General features: G+C 43.1%; 1 protein-coding gene across 3 annotated transcripts in view; it reads left to right on the top strand.

The window, feature by feature from the left end:
• The first annotated feature begins 5,049 nt into the window (after positions 1–5,049).
• Positions 5,050–19,246, top strand: part of LOC310963752 (ADAMTS-like protein 1) — a 98,678-nt gene continuing 84,481 nt past the window's right edge. For all 3 annotated transcript variants that reach the window (XR_014593705.1, XM_083936672.1, XM_083936671.1), the window contains exon 1: positions 5,050–5,175. Coding sequence is in view for 2 of the 3 variants with exons in the window: in XM_083936672.1 (XP_083792798.1) it covers positions 5,119–5,175 (57 nt within the window). In the remaining variant the exon portion in view is untranslated. The remainder of the gene's footprint in view (positions 5,176–19,246) is intronic.

Here is a 19,246-nt window from a genome sequence, read left to right as displayed (position 1 = left end):
CTGAGACAGCATGCAGTGGATTTGACATGCCTGATGGAACGTGATGCCTGCAGCTAAAACAGATCTGCGCTGACAGACACACAGGTTACTGTACCCTGAGCAAGCCTAGCATTCCCTGGTCCCTGTGGCCCAGCAATGGCGAAAGCTTTCGTTTCCTCTGGAGTCTCAAACATGAGCAGACTCACGTACAAACACACACACATACAGATAGTGTGTCAAATTCCACAGAGCCGTAAAGGCAATCAGGGGCAGATGAGAAAGGCAAACTGCATGTCGGGGGACTGGATGCCATAACAAGGTGCCACAACAACACCCTGAGGTGTATGTGTCCTCTATGTTGGAAGGATAGTTTGACATTTTGGAAAATATGCATATTTGCTTTTCATGCTGAGAGTTAGCAGCTAGTTAGCTTAGAATACAGACTGGAAACAGGAAGAAACAGCTAGCTTGGCTCTGTCAGGTAACAAAAGCCACCTACTGCCACTTCTAAATCTCACTGCCCTCTAAAAATGACATTCCCATACAATGAATCTGCATTTTGCAATGGGATACCAGGGAAACATACTGTGTTTTGTCCCAGATTAAGTTTGTCTTTAATGTCCCACAAATATGTTTCTAATTCAAGTCTGAAGAAGACCACATAAGATGATCGGGTTTAGCCCGGGTATACCCATGCTGCCTTGCCCGCAATTTCATTTGGCCCTGCTGGCAGCCTGGATTCCAGGGGTCCGATTTTTGCCTCAGCAAAGACGATAATGACATCTATGCAACACGCCGAAGCTTGTAGTTTATTAACATCTACGGATCCAACATGGCAACAGATGCAAAGTTACTTTTCGATGCAGAATTAGATAGTGTTCTAAGTATTTTAGAACGCAAGTTTATTTTGAAAAAAAGAGCAACTGTGGACGCTGAACTATTTTATTACAAAGACGGATGACTTTGCCTGTTGCTCTACATACGTCCTCTGGTATAATTGACTGGCTATGAGCTACGTGCAGACGCATTTGATAGACATTTGTAGCGCCCAATAAATGGCGCTGGGCAATCGTAAACCATGTTTCAAATACAAAAAAGTGGATGGGTGGTTTCAAAGACCAAATCTTCTTGAGATTTGGTCGCATTAGCCAGGCTAGGTCGGGTTGGGTTGATAGGATAAACAAGGACTTGTCTATATTTAAGAGAATCAAATTTAAAAAGTCTATATTTACTCAAACCACAGTCTTTTTCAAAACCAAACTGAGCTTTTTTTGCCTAAAGTTAACCAAGTATTTTTGTTTCAATTCACAATGTTAACCACGTGTTTAAAAGGATCGTTTCACAATGTACGCTGGGTGCTGAAAAATACATTTACTTCCAAATGTAATTGAGGATGCAGTTTTGTTGGATGGGAACATAATTAAATAGGAAAAAGTTGTGGTTTTACACGAGGTGTTATATGACAGTGCAGTGACTTCCTAGCTGTGTCGTCACTGTTAGGTTGCCAGGAAACCAGCAGAGGTGGCAGAAGTGTAAATTAGTGAGCTTTGGAGTTGCTTGTTTGTTGTTTTGTTACTTTTGGACAGATTCAGGTGTACTGTCTCTTGCTGTGTCCAGGCTTTATGCTAAGCTAAGCTAAGCATCACCTGGCTGTGGCTGAGTGGTATCGATGTTCTTGAGTAACTCTATGCCAGAAAGTGAATCAGTGCATTGCCTTCAAATCAGTTTCCATTGCTTTGGGAGAAAAGAAAATTGCATCTCAAAATCTAAGCTGCCTCTTTCATGCAAAAACAAGCTAGCTCGTGTTCCGTGAAGGGCATTTCTCTCTAGCTGGTATCTGGCAAATTCCTGCCCTCTCTTTGAACACATGTGACAAGTAGAGCTTTGACTCTCGAGCCAAATATCACTGATCAAACAGCTATGTTTGGTGTCAGCCAAAGGGGGACAACTAGGTTACTCATATGGGGGGCACTGACCTTCTGCAAGTATGTTTAGCTAGGAAACCAACACATGTACTGTACATACTGTGGCCCTATTTTGCACTTGTAAAGTAAATGCTTGTGTGTTCATGCATATACAGTTTGGAGGGAAATGTGCTAGCTGCCTCTAATAAGGCCTGGAAGCGTAAAACAGTGTCACCAGCCCATAATTGCATTCAAACAAAAGATCTCAGCTAAAAGACTGTCATTAGCTGCCACCTCAACCCCTTATTTGTCTTCCCACACAGAGAAGTCCCTGTAAGATCTGTTGAGCAAACAACTGACAGATGCTATTTAGGCTCGTAGAGTCCCTAAAAATACATTTGCGCTCAGGGCAGTGATTTTGCAGTTGATGGGAGCTTTGAGCGAGTGATCCGGCTGAACATGTCCATCAATAAGAGCAACAACATTTGTAACATGAGAACTTGGCTTAGCTATGCACCGCCAGTCACAGTGAATGTAAACTATTCATGTCTCGAAGCATTATCTCCTGCTTGCTCCGGCGTTGTTGGGTGTCTGTGGTGCTCTTAGGGTGCGGGGGGGTTGTCAAAGTTCAACAAGAGGCTCGCAGAGTCTTTGCTCTTTCAAAGACACTGGACTTTCCATAAGTGGCATGAGCAGTTAGGATTTGAATTTCAAGAAGCTATTAAGTAAGATAATTTAACCCTGAGGCGGAAGGGAAATGATTTCAACCCATCTCAGTGTTCAGGTAAAGATTTTTCCCCCTCTCTTGGGGAAATAAACATTTACATTCCTGTGCTCAGTGTGTTAACAGCGATTAAGCTGAATTCAAGCCTGCGTGTCAGGCAGCAATTCAGGTAGCTCATACCATACATACCTGTACTATTGTGTGGCCCTCAAAGGGCATCTCCCTCAGCCTTTTGAGCTTGACTGAGGGCAGATGACGTTTTCTAGGAACATTGTTATTATGGTGGCCCTGGACAGCTTCAAAAGCGACAAGTAAGCCCTAATGCACTACCACTATGGGCTTAGCTTCAAAGAACTTAATGTCTCTCACTGTAATGAAGGTCGGGATCAAAAGGAAGAGGAGTTGCCGACCCCAGCCATCAATTATACTGTAATACAAAATTCCTTTCTCACTGAAGTGGAAAATGTTCTAGTCCTTATTGAATTTCTGAGAAATACAGTTTATTTTTCATTTATGATAGAATCACCACAAAGCAGGTTTTCTGTTACAGTTTGTTAGTCCAGTTCATTTACTATACTCACAAGAGTGAACCACATCAGGTCAGGCCTGCATTTGACCTTTTTTTGACACACATCTAGGGGGTGTGGGAGGCATTCATGTCTAAAGATACAATGCAGACCTTCATTAAATTGCACGGAAAATATGATCCTCACCTAAACAAAGAGAACTGCTATTTTTATTGGAGCCAGAAAGGAATGACATGGGTCTCATCAAGGTAAATCAGAAACAACAGCAGATTTCAATCACTTGCAAAGGCCAAGAGAATAAATGCTTCATTCCATCCAGTTGATCTCAGTTCATAAGCAGCCTGATTCAGATAAAACCCCTCTTGACCTTAAATGGCACATGGCTGGCAGCGCTGGGTGCCTAACTTGAAAGACTAATGCATTTCATACTTGTGACTAAATCTAAAGCTGTGAAAAAGTAGGCAAAGGTGCACAGCCGACAAGTCATGGTCCACGTTCCAGCTGAAGCCTATGTACCTGGGGTCCACATGATGTAGGGAGTGGGGCAGAAAGAAGCCTTTTTTTTGGGTATTGTTTTACCATCGGGATAATTCAAAACAGCAGTACAAAACAGCATTAGAATCCAATGTTGAAATCATCATGTTGGTCGATTAAATTTGTGAGATAAGAGTGAAACCACAGCCAGCTTGATATGAGAGAATTGAATCGACATTGGCACTCATAATCAGAGGGGTTATAACAAAGGGAACATTTTATTGGCAACCGCTGACGATCAGGCTGCTTAAATTAAAGGAACTGGTCAAATTATTTGCTCTCTTGTCGAGAGTTGAGAGGCCAGTACGGTAAATATGTAGGTGGATGTTAGCTTAGCATAAAGACTAGAAGCAGCAGTGAAAACAGCTATCCTGGCTCTGTCTGACGGTAACCTGTTAGTTAGTGAGCATTAGGTACCGGTTAGCAGATGCTGGTAGCCTCCTGTTTCTTTTATGCTAAGCTAAGCTAACTGGCTTCTGGCTACATATTTACTGTAGAGACGTGACGTGAAACGTATTGTTCTTCTCATCAGCCAGCGGCCCAGTTTGTGTAGCTTAAATTTGTACACTTCAATTCTGGTCCAGATTTTTAAAAAAAGACAGGCCTATAACGGAGCTTGCACTGTGTGCTAATGCATCTCAAACCGCTTTTGTTCGGAAAGGCCCGGAAGGCTTTGTCCACAGATTTCCTCGAGGCAGCGGCCGCAGGTTCGGCTCTGACCTGCAGCCCTTTGGTGCAGGTCTCCCCCTCTTTCTCTCACCCCATTTCCTGTCTGTCCTATCTAATAAAAGGCTTGAAATACTGCCAAAAAATAAAGACATAAAGCCAAGGAATTCTTTGTGCTATAGGGCATATAACATGATGAAAGTGGGTCTAAAAAGTCTTCATGTGATCATGTGTGATCCTTTGTGGAATTTAGCCCCAAACCAAGATTGGACACATACACCTGAGCTCACCAACTCGCCTCAATAATAGGACCAAATTTCAAACGAATCTGACTTTTCAGTGTGCTGACTTGAGTTGAGAACAACCAAGCATCACTTCAAACTCCACATGTCTCTGCACCGAGCAGCCAATGAGCGCGCAACGGTCCGGGAGTGTGTTTCTTTAAGAATGTAAGGTGGGTGAGCCCCTTTTCCTGACGCACGGCTGGTATGCAAACATAAATTTAGCAGCAACGTGTTTGCTGGGGGAACAAAATATCTGGAAGCGACCGTGAAGTGTCATGTCGTCTCCGGCAGTTCTTGGCTGACTTTTACCTTTTTTTTCTCTCCCTCTCTCTCTCTCTCTCTCCCTCTCTCTCTCTCTGTGAAGTGGAGCCGGAGCGCAGCACGGAGAGCAGAGCAGAGCAGACCTCTTTCTCCCTGAGTGACTGGGCAGACTGGGACTGAGCGGGCAATCCCAACTGTCTCTACTGTTTTCCTACTGCATTGAGTTAAGCGCGTCAGAGATGAGAGGGGGCTGCTTGTGGAAGACTGCACTGCTTCTTCTCACTGTTTGTGTGAAGGTAAGTTTCAAATGAACACAAGGGTTGATTAAGTCATTTAACATGTGAGAGGAAGGGGTCACTTCAGTTTGGGACGGATGCGTTTCTGGAGTTGGCGCACTACGAAAACGCAGTTATTTTGTTATTTATTTGTTTTATCATTTTCTCAATTGGTTGGTAAAGAAATGAGACAACTGCTGCTTTCAATTTGACCTTCCTCAACTCAATGGGGGACCCAGGTGTTTTGGCTATAAGTGACATTATTATGATATCCATACTGTATTTATTAAAGGATTGCCCAAATCCTACAGATTTAAAAAAAAAAATAATAATAAAGAAATTGGGGTGTGTGTGATGAAGTGTTCATTGGTCATCCTCTTCCTCCCGTGATGATGCTGAAGCAGGTCCGGTGCTGCTGCTGCATAGTGGATGAGATGAGGAACAGTGAGGAGTATTCTCTGCAAATCTGAAATTATAAAATAAAGTCTAATAGAGCATCAATAACGATCAGTAGTTAACAGGTAATTAAGGACACACAGGTTTAATATACTCAAATAGTGTGGTCAAATTTTGGTTAATTTAAAGTCTTATTTTATATATATATATATATACTACCACCTTCAATAGTTGAGTCCTTCCCTTTTACCTTGCAATGTTAAACCGGAAATAAACAGAGAGAGAGAGAGAGAGAGAGAGAGAGAGAGAGAGAGAGAGAGAGAGAGAGAGAGAGAGAGAGAGAGAGAGAGAGAGAGAGAGAGAGAGAGAGAGAGAGAGAGAGAGAGAGAGAGAGAGAGAGAGAGAGAGAGAGAGAGAGAGAGAGAGAGAGAGAGAGAGAGAGAGAGAGAGAGAGAGAGAGAGAGAGAGAGAGAGAGAGAGATTTGTCATCCTCTAAAAGTTCAAAGCTTATCAGTCCCATATTGAACAAACTTCCAAACTAATGACTAGTGGAATACTTTAAGGTGTTATCTCCTCAAGGCCTCAATCACGCAGGCAAGAGTTGTGTAAAAGCTGACACGTGCTGCATAACAGCACGGCAAAAGCTGAGCGAGAGCTTTACGTGGAACACAAAGCAGTTGTTTGGCCTGCAGACAGATTTTTTTAGGTTTTAAACAGAGGGGCAGGATGCCACTGTCAGCATTTGTAAATGATCCCAACAGGTGCTAATAGCACTTCAAGGTGGATTGGGCTTTAGACACCCTGGCTGCCGTATAGCTCTGCTGAGCATGTTCATGCTGTAATCCGTGACTGTCGGTGACAGAGAAGCACTTGAGGCTTTGCAACTCTTTCCAGACCACTGACCAGTGCTGGCCTGTGTATGTTGCAGTTTAAATAGAACCATTGGGAAGAGAATCATGAATTGGCACATTAATAGACTTATGCGAATGAGCATCAGTGTGAAGCTGCTGATGTAAGACCTTACCTAAGAGTGTAAATGTGCCTGTGACAAAAGGTGCATTTTAGATAATTGTACTGAACACTGTCAGCTGTTAAGTTCAATGTCTAGATAGTTTGAAGTGATACATCCTCACACTGACTTCTGTATTATAACAAGTGGTGATGGTTTGATTGTTTTGTGTCACATATGGAAAACGAATAGGGACTCGTGAGGTTTTTGCTCAAGCGGCTGTGACAAGTTTTCCCATCTGTGCAAGAAGTGACTGCGCAGCATGAGTCAGCGCTGGACATTTGTCAGTTCACACACACGAGAGTGACCCAGCGCTTTACTTCAGAGACCTAGGGATAAACAAATGCTGGCTCTCGGGGCTCTGCTGTGCTGTTGCCATTTCTTTTCATCCTCACTCTTACGTCAGAGTCTCTGCATAACTATTTAACGAAAGAATGAGACTCTATATTTGTGTGTATGGCTGTTGGATGTTGTGTGTGGGCCAAATGGCCTGTGGCTCCAACCCTAAATGGAATAGACCTTCCTTTGTGGGTGACATAATGACATACCTCAAGTGATTCTTGGAGGGTCTTGTTGCTCTCACTCTATCCCCTTGATTTGTGTAGCAAAGTGGAACCTTCCAGAAACTGTTTTTCCTTTTTCTGCTGGATGAGGACTTGAAGTTGGTCAACTTCGCGAGAGACTCCGCTTTTAAAAGACACTCAAGCATCTCTCTGAGCTCCGAGGTCAGTGCCCGTAAATCATGATTTGGCACCTGCAAGGTTGACGGAGCAAAGCAAATCCTTTTTTGTATGCTTTAATTCTTGTACGTTTTTATCACTTGCGTCTCATAGCTTTTGTCATTTGTGCTGTCTTTTGGGTAAAAGTTGAATATTTTAAGTACTAAATCCTAATTTTGTATTCGTCAGATTTGTTCTAAGGAATGCATCAATCCTTTTTTCCCCCCTCATTACCGTTGCCAATACCCAAACCCAGCGCATTAGTATCAGCTGATAAATGCCACAATGTCTTTACAGTTATGTAAATTATGTTAACCTCTCTGTGTGCGACATATCAAGATATGTGTACGCAAACATGAACAAGCAACGTAGCCCGTAGTGTTAAAAACTTAATTCCTGTTGTTAAAAGTTGATTGGTAATAAGATAAGTATTAGCTTTAAAGAATGTGTAATAAAATGTATTCTGTCCCTGCAAATTGTGTACAGAAAATGTCTACATGCATAAATTTGTGAAAATGCTCGCTAGGTTAGCTAACGCAAGCTAACGTAAGCTAACATAAACTAGTTTCACAGTAAAGGCCTATCACTGTGTTGCATTTATTGAAAATCACAAGCAGAAAGTAGAGAAATATCAGCTGTAGCTTTGCATTTACCAGAGAGTTGAGTTGGAAACTGTATTTAATGTAGGCTATATTAGTATTTGGCCATTACACATAATAAGGTCCGTAGCTACATCCCTACTTACAGTGACCTTGAAGGACAGAGATTAACCTTAACTAAAAACAGAGTGGACATGTGCTCTGTTAGTTTTTTTCCAACACAAATTCTGGTGAATTTATTAGGTTAATCCTCTAACATCTTTGCTGCAAACAAACAGACTGATAGCTCTATTGAAGTGGATAAAAAGACTCTCTTTTTTAAGGGTTATTGCTATTGACATGGTTTATTGTTCTAGACACATGATGGATTTAAGTCAGCTGCCAGACTTCATCACATTGTATGACTGCAACACTCTGACAGCTGGAATTCAAAAGGAAATTAGCCACAAAAGCAACAGATTTTGATGTTTATTCAAGGAAATGGTCCCTCTCACAGTCTTAATGCAGCGAGGAGAGCCTATTGAAGTCCTCAGGATGCGGAAGCTTTGGGGTCTAATGGCAGGATTAAGTGGGGTCACGACGTGCAAATGGTCCCAAGTGATCATCCGTCAACAACATCTCTTGTTCTCCGAAACACACTCCTTGGCTTGATTGCTTGATCGTAAAGACCACAAACTATCCAATTAACTTTCATGAGTGCCTTTGTTGTGAATGCAAGTGGAATGGGAAGTGAATTAATTTTGAGAGGGATTGGTCCCACTTGAGGAGAACGGGAAAGGGCTTTAGAGAACATCTGGCCAGTGATGGATGGAGGGAGCAAGTTTTTGGAGTGCATTAACAAAAGCAAGTGTTTTCAGTTACGCTGCAAAAGCCTTCATACTCATCTCATTGTTCCCATCTGGGCTTAATCTGTGGAGTGAGACCGATGGCTGCTTAGTCTGGGAGTGTATGTGAAATCTTATCAAAATTCATTGGTACTCGTGTTTGCAGAAATTGCCAAGGTACCCACGCTTTTCCTGCAGTGCTCTTAGTGTTCCTGGCACAGTAGCAATGTTTCCTGTGTGTACTACTCAGGTGAACCGGGATGCTGCTCTTCCAATGCTGGAAATCCTGAGAGCAGGCATTCATCTCTGTAGAGCTGGGCCAAAAGGAAGTAGCTCCACTCCATCCTCAGTGGGCCAATGAAGGAAAATTACTGCACAGAACAAGACATGACAGCTTCTTTTGGATATCCAGCCCCAAAGAAAGTTCAGTTTCAACAGTATTTACAATAAACCAATAGCTTGGCTGTGGTCTAGCACTCATCTTCAATTTGTATTCTTTTCTTTTACTTTATTGAAAATCCTGAAGTTTCCTCAGTTCAAAGAAGCCATTGTAGAAATACAAATCCCTAATCAGAGATTTCACAAAAGGGGCATGGCCTCAGAAGAATATATGAGACTAGCTAGCTATTCCAGATGATGAGCTTGTCTCTGGTATTGTATGTTATAAAAGACCGTTTTCCCCCCTTTTTGGATCATCCAAGTGGTGACATGCAACAGATAAACGCAACCTGACTGCTTTTGTCCTAAATTCCCAAAACTAATTTTTATCAAATTTATGGTTTTATATCCAGGGAAATGTGCTTATTTGTCTACTAGCAAAGAGTTAAATGATTAGATTCATACCGGTCTAATGTCTTTATGCTAATTATGAAGCTTGGGCTTAGCATTAAGAATGGAAACATGGGGAAATAGCTATCCTGGCTCTGTGCTGTTGTTGGAGTGTGGTTTGAACAAACAAGATATAACAAGTTGTGCTAGAAAGGTGCTTGTATGCAGAATGTTCTACCTTTGGACAGAGGCAAGCTGTAGCTGTTTTCCCCTGCTTCCAGTCTTTATGCTAAGGTAGCTTCATATTTGGCGTAAGTTATAAGAATGGTATCGATCTTCTCACCGAGTTCTCGGCAAGAAAGCAAATATATAGTAATTCACAAAATGTCAAACGGTTCTTTTTTATTTATTTATTTTTACATCAGGAGTTGATTAACAAACCAGGCCATGTGAAAATTGAAAAGATGTGGAACGGAGAATATGGCTTTTGCCATTTCCCCTCCAAAATCATGTGGAACTTGATAGTGTTGTTTGCCTTTCAATCATTTGATGCCAAGCTCTAATAACATGCTGTGACTGACTGCCCAAAGTGGCCTGTGCCAGTAAATGGCATAACTTGCTGGAGTCACGTTGCAGTGTTATGCCAGAGTGTATGCAAAAGGGCATGTTGTTCAGACTACAATATCAGAACGCATAATAATGAGTTTTTGTGGTTTCATGTCACTCTTAAGGAAATGGAATGTCTTATTGTGCCACATGTACTACAAAACTTTGATTTTATATCAGGCTGCTGTCACGCATTAATAAAGAGCTGCCAGTAGATGGCAACATTACAGCAGAGGGGCTTTTATCCAGTTGAGCAGTGGTGGCCTCTGTCGGTCTCACGGCCATCACAGATAGTCAGCTCTATTGTGATTTTGCAGGTGGCTGCCCTCCGTCCCCTCTCTGTTTCCTCTGGATCCCCTTGTGAATGTATTTGTTCCTTCTTCATGAGGTTTATATGTCATTGCCAGGCTTGAAAGCGGAGCCTCTGGCATCCTGTTCCTCTGATGAAACATCTTGGGCTCCATCTGTAGCAAGCCCACGTCCCTTCCGTCAGCGTGATTGAGCGTTGTTGCTTTATCCTGTTGTGTGTTCCTGGACGCCAGCTCAAACTTCATTTGCAGCAGCCGGGGCTCTTCGCGCATCATCTGGCTTGCACATTTTTCTCCCACAGATGATCTCAAAAGCAGCAGCAGAACTGCGCAGCCGAGCTGCTCTGCCTTGGGTCGAGTACATGCGTCTCGCTCTGTCTATCCTGTCCTGCCCTGTCCTTGACCTCAGATCCGTCCCAGGGTGGGATTGCAGCGGGAGTGCTGGGGAGTGGTGCTAACGAGAGGGGAGAGGGAGCACTCAGGGCCCCTCTTGTAACGCCTAATTAGAAGGGAGGGCAGGTAGGAGGTGTGTGTGTGTGTGTGTGTGTGAGAGGAAGAAGCCAGATCGGATTCTGCAGAGGGAAGGAAAGAGGAAGAAAGAAGGAAGAGGGAAGGCAAACAAAAATTCAAGAATGGTAGAGAAAGAAAGGACCAGGGCAGGAGAAGGCATCTGAGAAATGTGCAAGACAATGATTATGTTTTAGCCCTTTAGTAATGGAATCAAAGGGGGGGACCAGGTCACAAGTATTCAAGGAATTAATGTACCCATATGAAAAATAATATGAGCCAAAGGCAAGCCCTTCAGCAGATGAAAATATTACAATTGAATAACATTTTTGTTATTAACCAAGGTTAAATAAAACACAGTAAAAAATGATATATTTAAGTGAGTACCACGGTAGAAGATCTAAGGTCATTGTGTAATATTAATGGGGTGATTATTGATGTGGGTTTAGGAGAGAGCAAGAGGAGACGGAGACACACTCAGACACAAGGATGTCTATGTAGAAATGGGAGGGAAAACAACCGAAAAATTGATGGAGTGAGAGTGGAAGAGTTGCATGAAGCGTGTACAGAGAGCGTAAGGCCAAGCAGGAGTCATACAGAACAAAACAAGCAGCGTAAAGTTGGAAAGCAAGATAAGAAATGTTCAACTGTAGCTTCTTGGAGAAAATGGAGATGCAGTCATTTCAGATCCACCGGCTGGTTGACAGACATGAAAAACAAATACGAGACCAGTTATCTCTCCCACTGACCTCACTCCTTTTGGAAAAGGGAAAACGGAGGTTGCATGAGTGTGAGAAAGGTTATGTGCAAGGAGGGACAGCTAAATCCAGTGGAAACATGATTGACTGAGGGTCTGTGGTGTTTGTGTCTGACAGGGTCTCCACGGCTGGCTGCGGTGAATGCTTGCGAGGCTAATGCCGCTTTCTGGTGTTCTCTCACATCTGCTTCCCCCCGTGGCCACATGTGCTTTGAGTAAACGCTGAGCCGCCACGACTAAACACTAGAGACCCCGTTACAAATGATGTGCTATTAGGATTACTATGCATACGCCCACAGAAGCAGATTGATGAGCTTGTAATCATGCATGCTCGCAAAGTAGCCGTGCGACTGCTGTGTGGATTTCTGTGTAGGTGTATTTGCCCCAGTGTTCATGTAGACTATTTTTCATACTATTTATGGCTGACAAGTATTAAACAAAAGCCATTTGATGTGTTCACACTCTGTATTTGCCTCTCTTTACAGTAGGTTTAATTGTTGCCTGTGGAGTTTGTGTTATCCACATGGAGTTCAAGTAGTGTAGGGATTCTCAGAAGCAATGCATGCACATACTGACTGCAAGACAAAAGCCAGTGTTAAACAACATTTGATTATTGAATGACAATTCTTGATGACATGTATCGGCAAGCTCAGCCAGGAATGACATCTTAAAGGTCCCATATTATGCTTATTTTGCGGTTCATACTTTTTTTTACTCGAACATGTTTACATGCTTTAATGTTAAAAAACACATTACTTTTCTCAGACTGTCTGTTTGAATAAACCTGTATTAACCCTCTGTCTGAAACACTGGCCCTTATTTATAAATCTTGGGTGAAAACGGGCGCAGATCTGAGTGCAGAATTGGTCATACAACAGGACATGCGCTTTGATTTATGAAACATTCGTATCTGACCAACCTCAGCGTACGAATGAGCGGGCCTTGATAAATGCGGTGGCTGAATTCGATCGTCATTAACATGTTACGCCCTTAAATATTCCTGGTTTGGAGGCCTCGCCCACTGAGGTCAAACACGGAGAGACGAAACACTTGTAAGAAAAGAAATTTTTCCGACATCCTGACATCCGAGATGGAGCAAAATAAAGATGTGCTTTTTGGCAGTCTTAAGAGTGGAATAAAAGGGGCCCATAAAAGCGCTGTATGGAAAAGAATAACGGAGGCAGTCAACCCGAAGCAGCTCTCCACTGTGACCCGTGTGCGTGTGTGCGCACTGCTGAACCTGCGCTCCTGCTCTGTAGAGGGGTTTGCCAGTGGGTTATTAGGTATACCGTAAGAGGATAACCTTTGTCACCTAGAAGAAACCATACCAAAATGTTAATCATCTGATACCTTGTTTGATTTAATGCAATTTATCGAGGGTAGCCACTAACCGAGGAGATGACTTTGGCTCTGCAGTGCGCATTCCTGTCGTCTCATCAGGATGACTTCCTGTTGCCAGTAGGCGGTGCTATGACTATCAGTCAATATTGAGATGTAGGTCACATTTTGGGCAGATTGGACAAGGTATGGTGAAGTGACAACAACTTCCTCTTTCATGGCTGGATTAACCAATTTTGCCATAGCCGCAGTTTCATAACGTCACGTTTCATAACCGCAAGAATTATAGAAGCTACTATATATATGGTGTAAGGGCATACATGTGTGCGCCAGCTGTGTCAGACAGTCGTGCCACTCAACTAAGGGCATACGTGTGTGCGCCAGTTGTGTCAGACAGTCGTGCCACTCAACTGAAGCCTTGAGAAAAAGAGCTGAAAAAAATTTCAAAGGAAACTGACATTCCATACTTACCTCCTCCGAAAAAGCATCCTTAATCAGCAGCGTGGGAGCATTTTGGATACCTCAAAAATGACCAGTGAGTTGTTGTAGAAAATGGATTTCCAATTTGCAAAGCATGTGAAAATGGTTATATTTCCTCTTAAAATAGCCATATCAAAATTTCATGTTGTGACATAGGCGCATCCCTACATTTTGGGAATTGCACTCATTCACCTTCCTACTGAAAGTTAGATTAGAAGATCACTACTAGTCTCATCTCTGTCCAGCAGTCCATTAGCGTAGCTTCGCATAAAGGCTGTAGCCTCTTTTATACTGCATGTGCATTATGGGTCTGTTGTGCCTTAATTACCCCTCTCCGTCTGTGTGAAAGGCATGGAGACGGAATGGGGGATAGGTATTGATAACTTACACAAACATGGCGTGCACTAGGCCAGCGTCTCTTTCCCCTCTTTCTCTTCTTTCTCTCAAACAGATGCGCGGCTGCTGTGGTGCTCAATTCCCTCTCTGTTTTTCTCTCTGTTGACAGTTGTGCTACTATAACGCGTACAGTTGGCTTTATGGGTTTGTGGGTCGGGTCGACTTTGAGCGGTTCATAACTGTACAGGCTCGCTCACACTAGGCGCCAATGCCTCTTTTGGTTCTGGAATGCCGGCGTTCTGTGTGAAATCACACCTGAGGCGGCACTACAGTACTTGAGTGAACTTTCTTTCCACCAAAGGTGTGTGTGTCTGCAGTCTTGTGACTGCTGTGTGTGTGGGTTGTGACCAGGGGACGGTTCCCAGGCTGCTCACAGGGATTACAAAGGCCACGTTGCCCTCGATGAAACGCACGATCACACACACACACACACACACACACACACACATGCACACAAACTGTGGTGAGCAGTGACGGATGTAGCGGCTGCACCACAGACTATGTGGCCCCTGTGAAGAGGCCGTGGTCTCTCCTTTAAGGAAGCCCTTGCCTGGGAAATCTGTGTGGTCTTTGAGCTTGTTTGTGTTATAAAGTATAAAGTGTATCTGAAGTGTGTTTATGTGTTATTTGTAAGAGTGTGAGGTGGAAAGTGGGAGGTCATGGGAAATAAAAGCTGCTTTACATTGCCTGAAAATATACAGTGATCTCTCAGGAGATCTGTAATAGCGCAGGCAGAAAAAATGTGTGCGATGTGTACGACCAGGATTTCAGTTTGTATTTGAGCTTTTTCAACCACGAAGATGACATTTGTGGTTAAAGAGACTCTAGAGGCTGGTCTGAACGCAGAGTGAACTTGACTGTGAACTTTAGATGACCTTTTAATTCAAATGTTCACCCCTTCAAAAAGCCTGCACAGTGTTGTTATTTGTATGTTGTGCAATGATTGATGTTTGACCTCCTGAAAAATAATTACCCCAATGAGAAAAATGCACCCGCGGGTCGCCGTTGTTTTCCGTCTCCATCTCGCTGATGGCCTTTGTCTCACCGTGGCGTTGCATTTGAAGTGCCACTGTCGAATTCTGTCCCAGCATACCTCTTTGCGGTGACATCATCCACGTCGGTGTCTCGCTCTGAGTCTGCAGTCTCAAACGTGCCCAGCTTGTTTGAATCTGTCGTGAATATGTGTAGTCCGAATCCTCTCATAACTCCCCCTCCCTCCCTCTCCTCTCCTCCTGTCTCCCTGATGACAGGTATGCAGCTTGAAAACTATTTGGCAACCATGACCTGGAAAAGTGCACATTTGACATTGAGCATGTCACTCACCCTTCATTCCCTCCCGGCCCTCCTTCACATCAGCAGGACGTACAGTAACATTCTTTTAAATAAGGCCTTATCACGACAGTTTCTTCTCTCATCTCAGCATGATTTGCTTCATAGCTGGAATAGTTGGGATTGTGGTGACCAGGTGGCCTGTAAAGCCACCTCGATGATATGACAGATACTGGATACTCAGCCCCTCGTTTGAAAGATCCTAAACCGGCTGTTCAGATCATTTAAGCTCTGTGTTGAGAGACCGATGGACTGACGAACAGTGGAGAGCTGAGAGTAAGGTGCAGGGCAGGTGAAACCTAGCATATGTCTTACTCCATGTTGCCTGTTCTTATTACACTTATTGACAAGGTCTGTCAACACAGTGGGGGGTAGTCTCACACTGACACATCAAAATATGATTCACTGAAGGACTTGTTGAAAGGTTAACGAATGGTGTATTTATATATGTGAAGTGCAGTGATCCCTCGTTACAGGACAGAATATGATTTTTCAAATAATTATGATGTTCTATCTCAAGAACAGTTCGAGGCCGGAAAACAATCCAGAATTTTTTTTATCAAGAAAAATGTCAGACTCTAAATCTGAGTAGCAGAACATGCTTTTTCCTCTTTCCTGTACCCGTTAATTATCTCATCACCCCACAGATCACATGATCATGACGCCATATAAGTCTGCAATTTAGGATTTATATATTTTATATTCTGAAATTGCATTGTTTAATATGTTTGGCTGAGCAGAACTGTTCAGTGTTTAGCGCCACTCTGCAGTGATCCAGAGTCACGTCTCAGCGAAGTAATTATTCCCTTTGCATGTTTGTTTTTTCACTCTAACCATAATTTGTCACTTCTGTTTTTCCTCTTAGGTTTCGCTACTTAAACTTGAGTTGGTTTCTGGAGCTGTTTTCTCACATGAACTGGATTACACTGTGGTCACATAGCCTGTCTTTAATTTGGTCATAAACAACCAAGCTTCTTGCCGATCCTTGAATTTGTCGAATTTCGGCGTCCGCCCTTACCGCCAGAACTTCTCGAATCTTGTCGACTCTCTGGTTAGATATTTTTATTGTTGTCTTCTTTGTGAAATCAACCGTCTTCTTCACCCTCAGATGTTTGTATTATTTCAGTTTGGCACCAGCTGTAAGATAGGAACGACATCAACGCACCCACTTGCTGGCTGTGCATTCTCCGCACAATGAGCTGCTCTATTCAAACATGGGATCAATCGGATATTACACAGACTTTGTGCTAGGAAGCTGGCAAGGTAAAGTCTGTTTAATGTCCGGTTCAACTATGGTGCATGTGTGAAAGAGGCTAAAGCTAAGACTATTCCAGGACCCATCGTTAGGAATAATCCCTAGATTGCATACTTTTGGTCAAAATAAACATTTTCACCTGGAGTGGAAGATCAGTGAATTCTTACTCTTGACCCCACAAAATAACATCTTATTTGATAAACCTGCTGACATTTTAAGTTCTTGCAGGGAAACATCTGTCTGTTCATCTGTCACCCTCAATATTTCATACAATATTTACTCCAGGTGCATGCTACATCATTTTAACGTCAAACCACCAAATTGATTTCGATCAAACTTCAGGAAGTCATGTCATTAAAATGTAAGGTGACATAACACCTGAGGAGAACTTCACCATGCATTGAAAACATTTAGTTTAATGTTGACCTGTTAATATAAGGGGAAGATGGAATGAGGGAGAGGCTTGCTGGATTCTGACTGACTTAGTGAGAAAACTGGGACATTTTCACCGACAAACAATGGCAGGCTGTGTGTATATCAGTACAAAGAGTGAGCGTGAGCCATTTGTGTGTTTAAGTTTGGTGAAAAATGCGTGCGTGTCAGCGTCAGACAAGTGCGTTAGCTGACATTGATTGGCAGGAGGGCGCAGCAGGAATGTGCCTGGCCGCAGCTCTCTGCGGGACAGGTACAACCCGCTCTATCATCGCATGAGAGAGTAATCGTTACGGGCAAATCATTACATGATCAGAGGGAACCAAGTCTGTGCCAAATATGTGCAGCCTTTGAGTTTTTTTTGGGGGGTGGTCAACAACAGTGAGGGAATGACGGAGAGAAAGGAAGATCGTAATCGGAGAGAAAGGAATGTATGATACTAACAGGATGAAGATTTTCAGATGGGATTAGTTTGACAGGAGGTGGGAGGGTGAATTAGATCAGTTTGGTCTCTCAGATCAGTGGACTGGACAGACTGGTCCGGTGTGTGGTATCTTGGCACAAGAGCAGGAGGTGTGGGAAAGTGGTTAGCCTCTACCAAAAGGACCTCAAAGTTGTCTAATTTACATGTTCTGCTGGCTTCCTAACATTAGCTGGAAGCCAACATTAAGGGATCTGGGTTTTGTTCAGTGTTGGATTGCAGTCACAGGACTTACTTCCAAAACGAAGGGTAGCGGCTGCTTAAACCACAGTATCTTCTTTTCTCTACACGCGTCAAAGGAACGGTTCACCCAAAATAAAAAATACACAACTTTCCTCTTCTATGTAGCGCTGTTTATCAGACAAGATGATTTTTGCATGCTATAAGCTGATTGCACCTGGATTACTTTAATGTTTGAGTCCCTAAGTGCTTTACTTGGAGCGGCTCTGCAGACTGTAGAGAGAAGACGAATAGGCCCACGTATCCAGGAGAGGTGACATAAAAACCTTTATAACACAAACTGGATAATGTCACTGGAATAAATCTGTAAAAATATTGGCTCGTGAATTTTTCCCCATAGCACACAACATGTTAATGAGAAGCCAAACTCACGACAGTTGTTCGATCAATCACTTCAACAATGTGTCTGAGCGCATTATAGTTCCTCCTAAATGTTAACTGGCAACCAGCCTTTTTTGCATATTAGGTTTGGAATTTATTGCGCTCCCCCCCTAAGCTAACAAAATGCCAGTCTCTCACCTCACATTGAATGATGCTCACTCAAGCCGTGTTAATATTACAATATGCGGTTGTAATTGCAGCGGCTTAATCTATGCTGACAACAAATATTTTTGCAGGGGAATATTTTCCTTCAAACCAGACTGAGCTTGCAGACCGCTAATTTATACAACAGATGTGGAATTGGGCAATGCTAACAAAACATTTAAGGTTTACAGACCACTGTGATACTGGAAGACAGCTACGCAGTGCAATATAGTAGGGTGGAGCTATTCTTTTGAGTGCTTTAGCGGCTTAAAAAGTAAAAGTGTAATGATTCAAAGCATGTGCAGCGGACGGATAAAGTTATTATTTGCATCATGTAGCACCAGCTGTTAAGTAACTGGATCTGCGGCTGTGTGCAGGTGTGTCAGGCAGACACACTGATTTGAGGTGCAGCGGAGGATGTAGGTTCATGTTCAACAATGTGTGCCAAAACATTTTTTTTTTTTTTTTTTCTGTGCATCCATGTGTGTCTGCAATGCAACCTTAGGTGATTCGTGCTCCAACATGCCACTATCTTTTCGGTTTCTCCTAGTAAAAGTAAATGCAAGTGTGAGCTTACATGTCTATCTTTTCATTTTATTGTCTATCTTTTTATCTACTTGACATATTTGACTCTCCTTTTTGTTCGTGCTTATTAAGAAAGCCCAGCGATTAGGGCAAATATATTGTTTTAGCATAAATCCCTGTTTCATTTCCTACTGCTAGTCTCTCACATAGTTTCGTCTTAGCTCCACAGTGTGGCCTGTGTACATGCCCACTGACTGACTCACTTAGCTCCTGCTGAGCCCTGCTCCTGGGTCTGGTGGGTTCATCCACAGCCTCTCCCTTTTCCTGGCTCCATCCTACTTCAGCTCCCAGGCTTCCTGCTCCTCGCAGGTCAAACTGGGGAGTGTTAGGTGAGAAAGAGGGTGACAGATGACCAACGCATGCATGTGCATAGGGAGTAGGTGTGTGCGTGTGCAGGGACCCCACCCTCTAGGTTGCCTCTTCCTCTGTAGTGTGGTGCAGAGTGAAGATGTGGATCAGGGTCGCTGAGAGCAAGATGACCTCCTCCACCGCAACAGGAGTGAAAAAGAGAGAAAAAATATACATATAGTAGCAGAGG

This window comes from Echiichthys vipera (genome assembly GCF_963691815.1).
Source record: "Echiichthys vipera genome assembly, chromosome: 22".
Classification (NCBI taxonomy): Eukaryota; Metazoa; Chordata; class Actinopteri; order Perciformes; family Trachinidae; genus Echiichthys; species Echiichthys vipera.
This window is presented reverse-complemented; position numbering and strand designations above follow the sequence as displayed.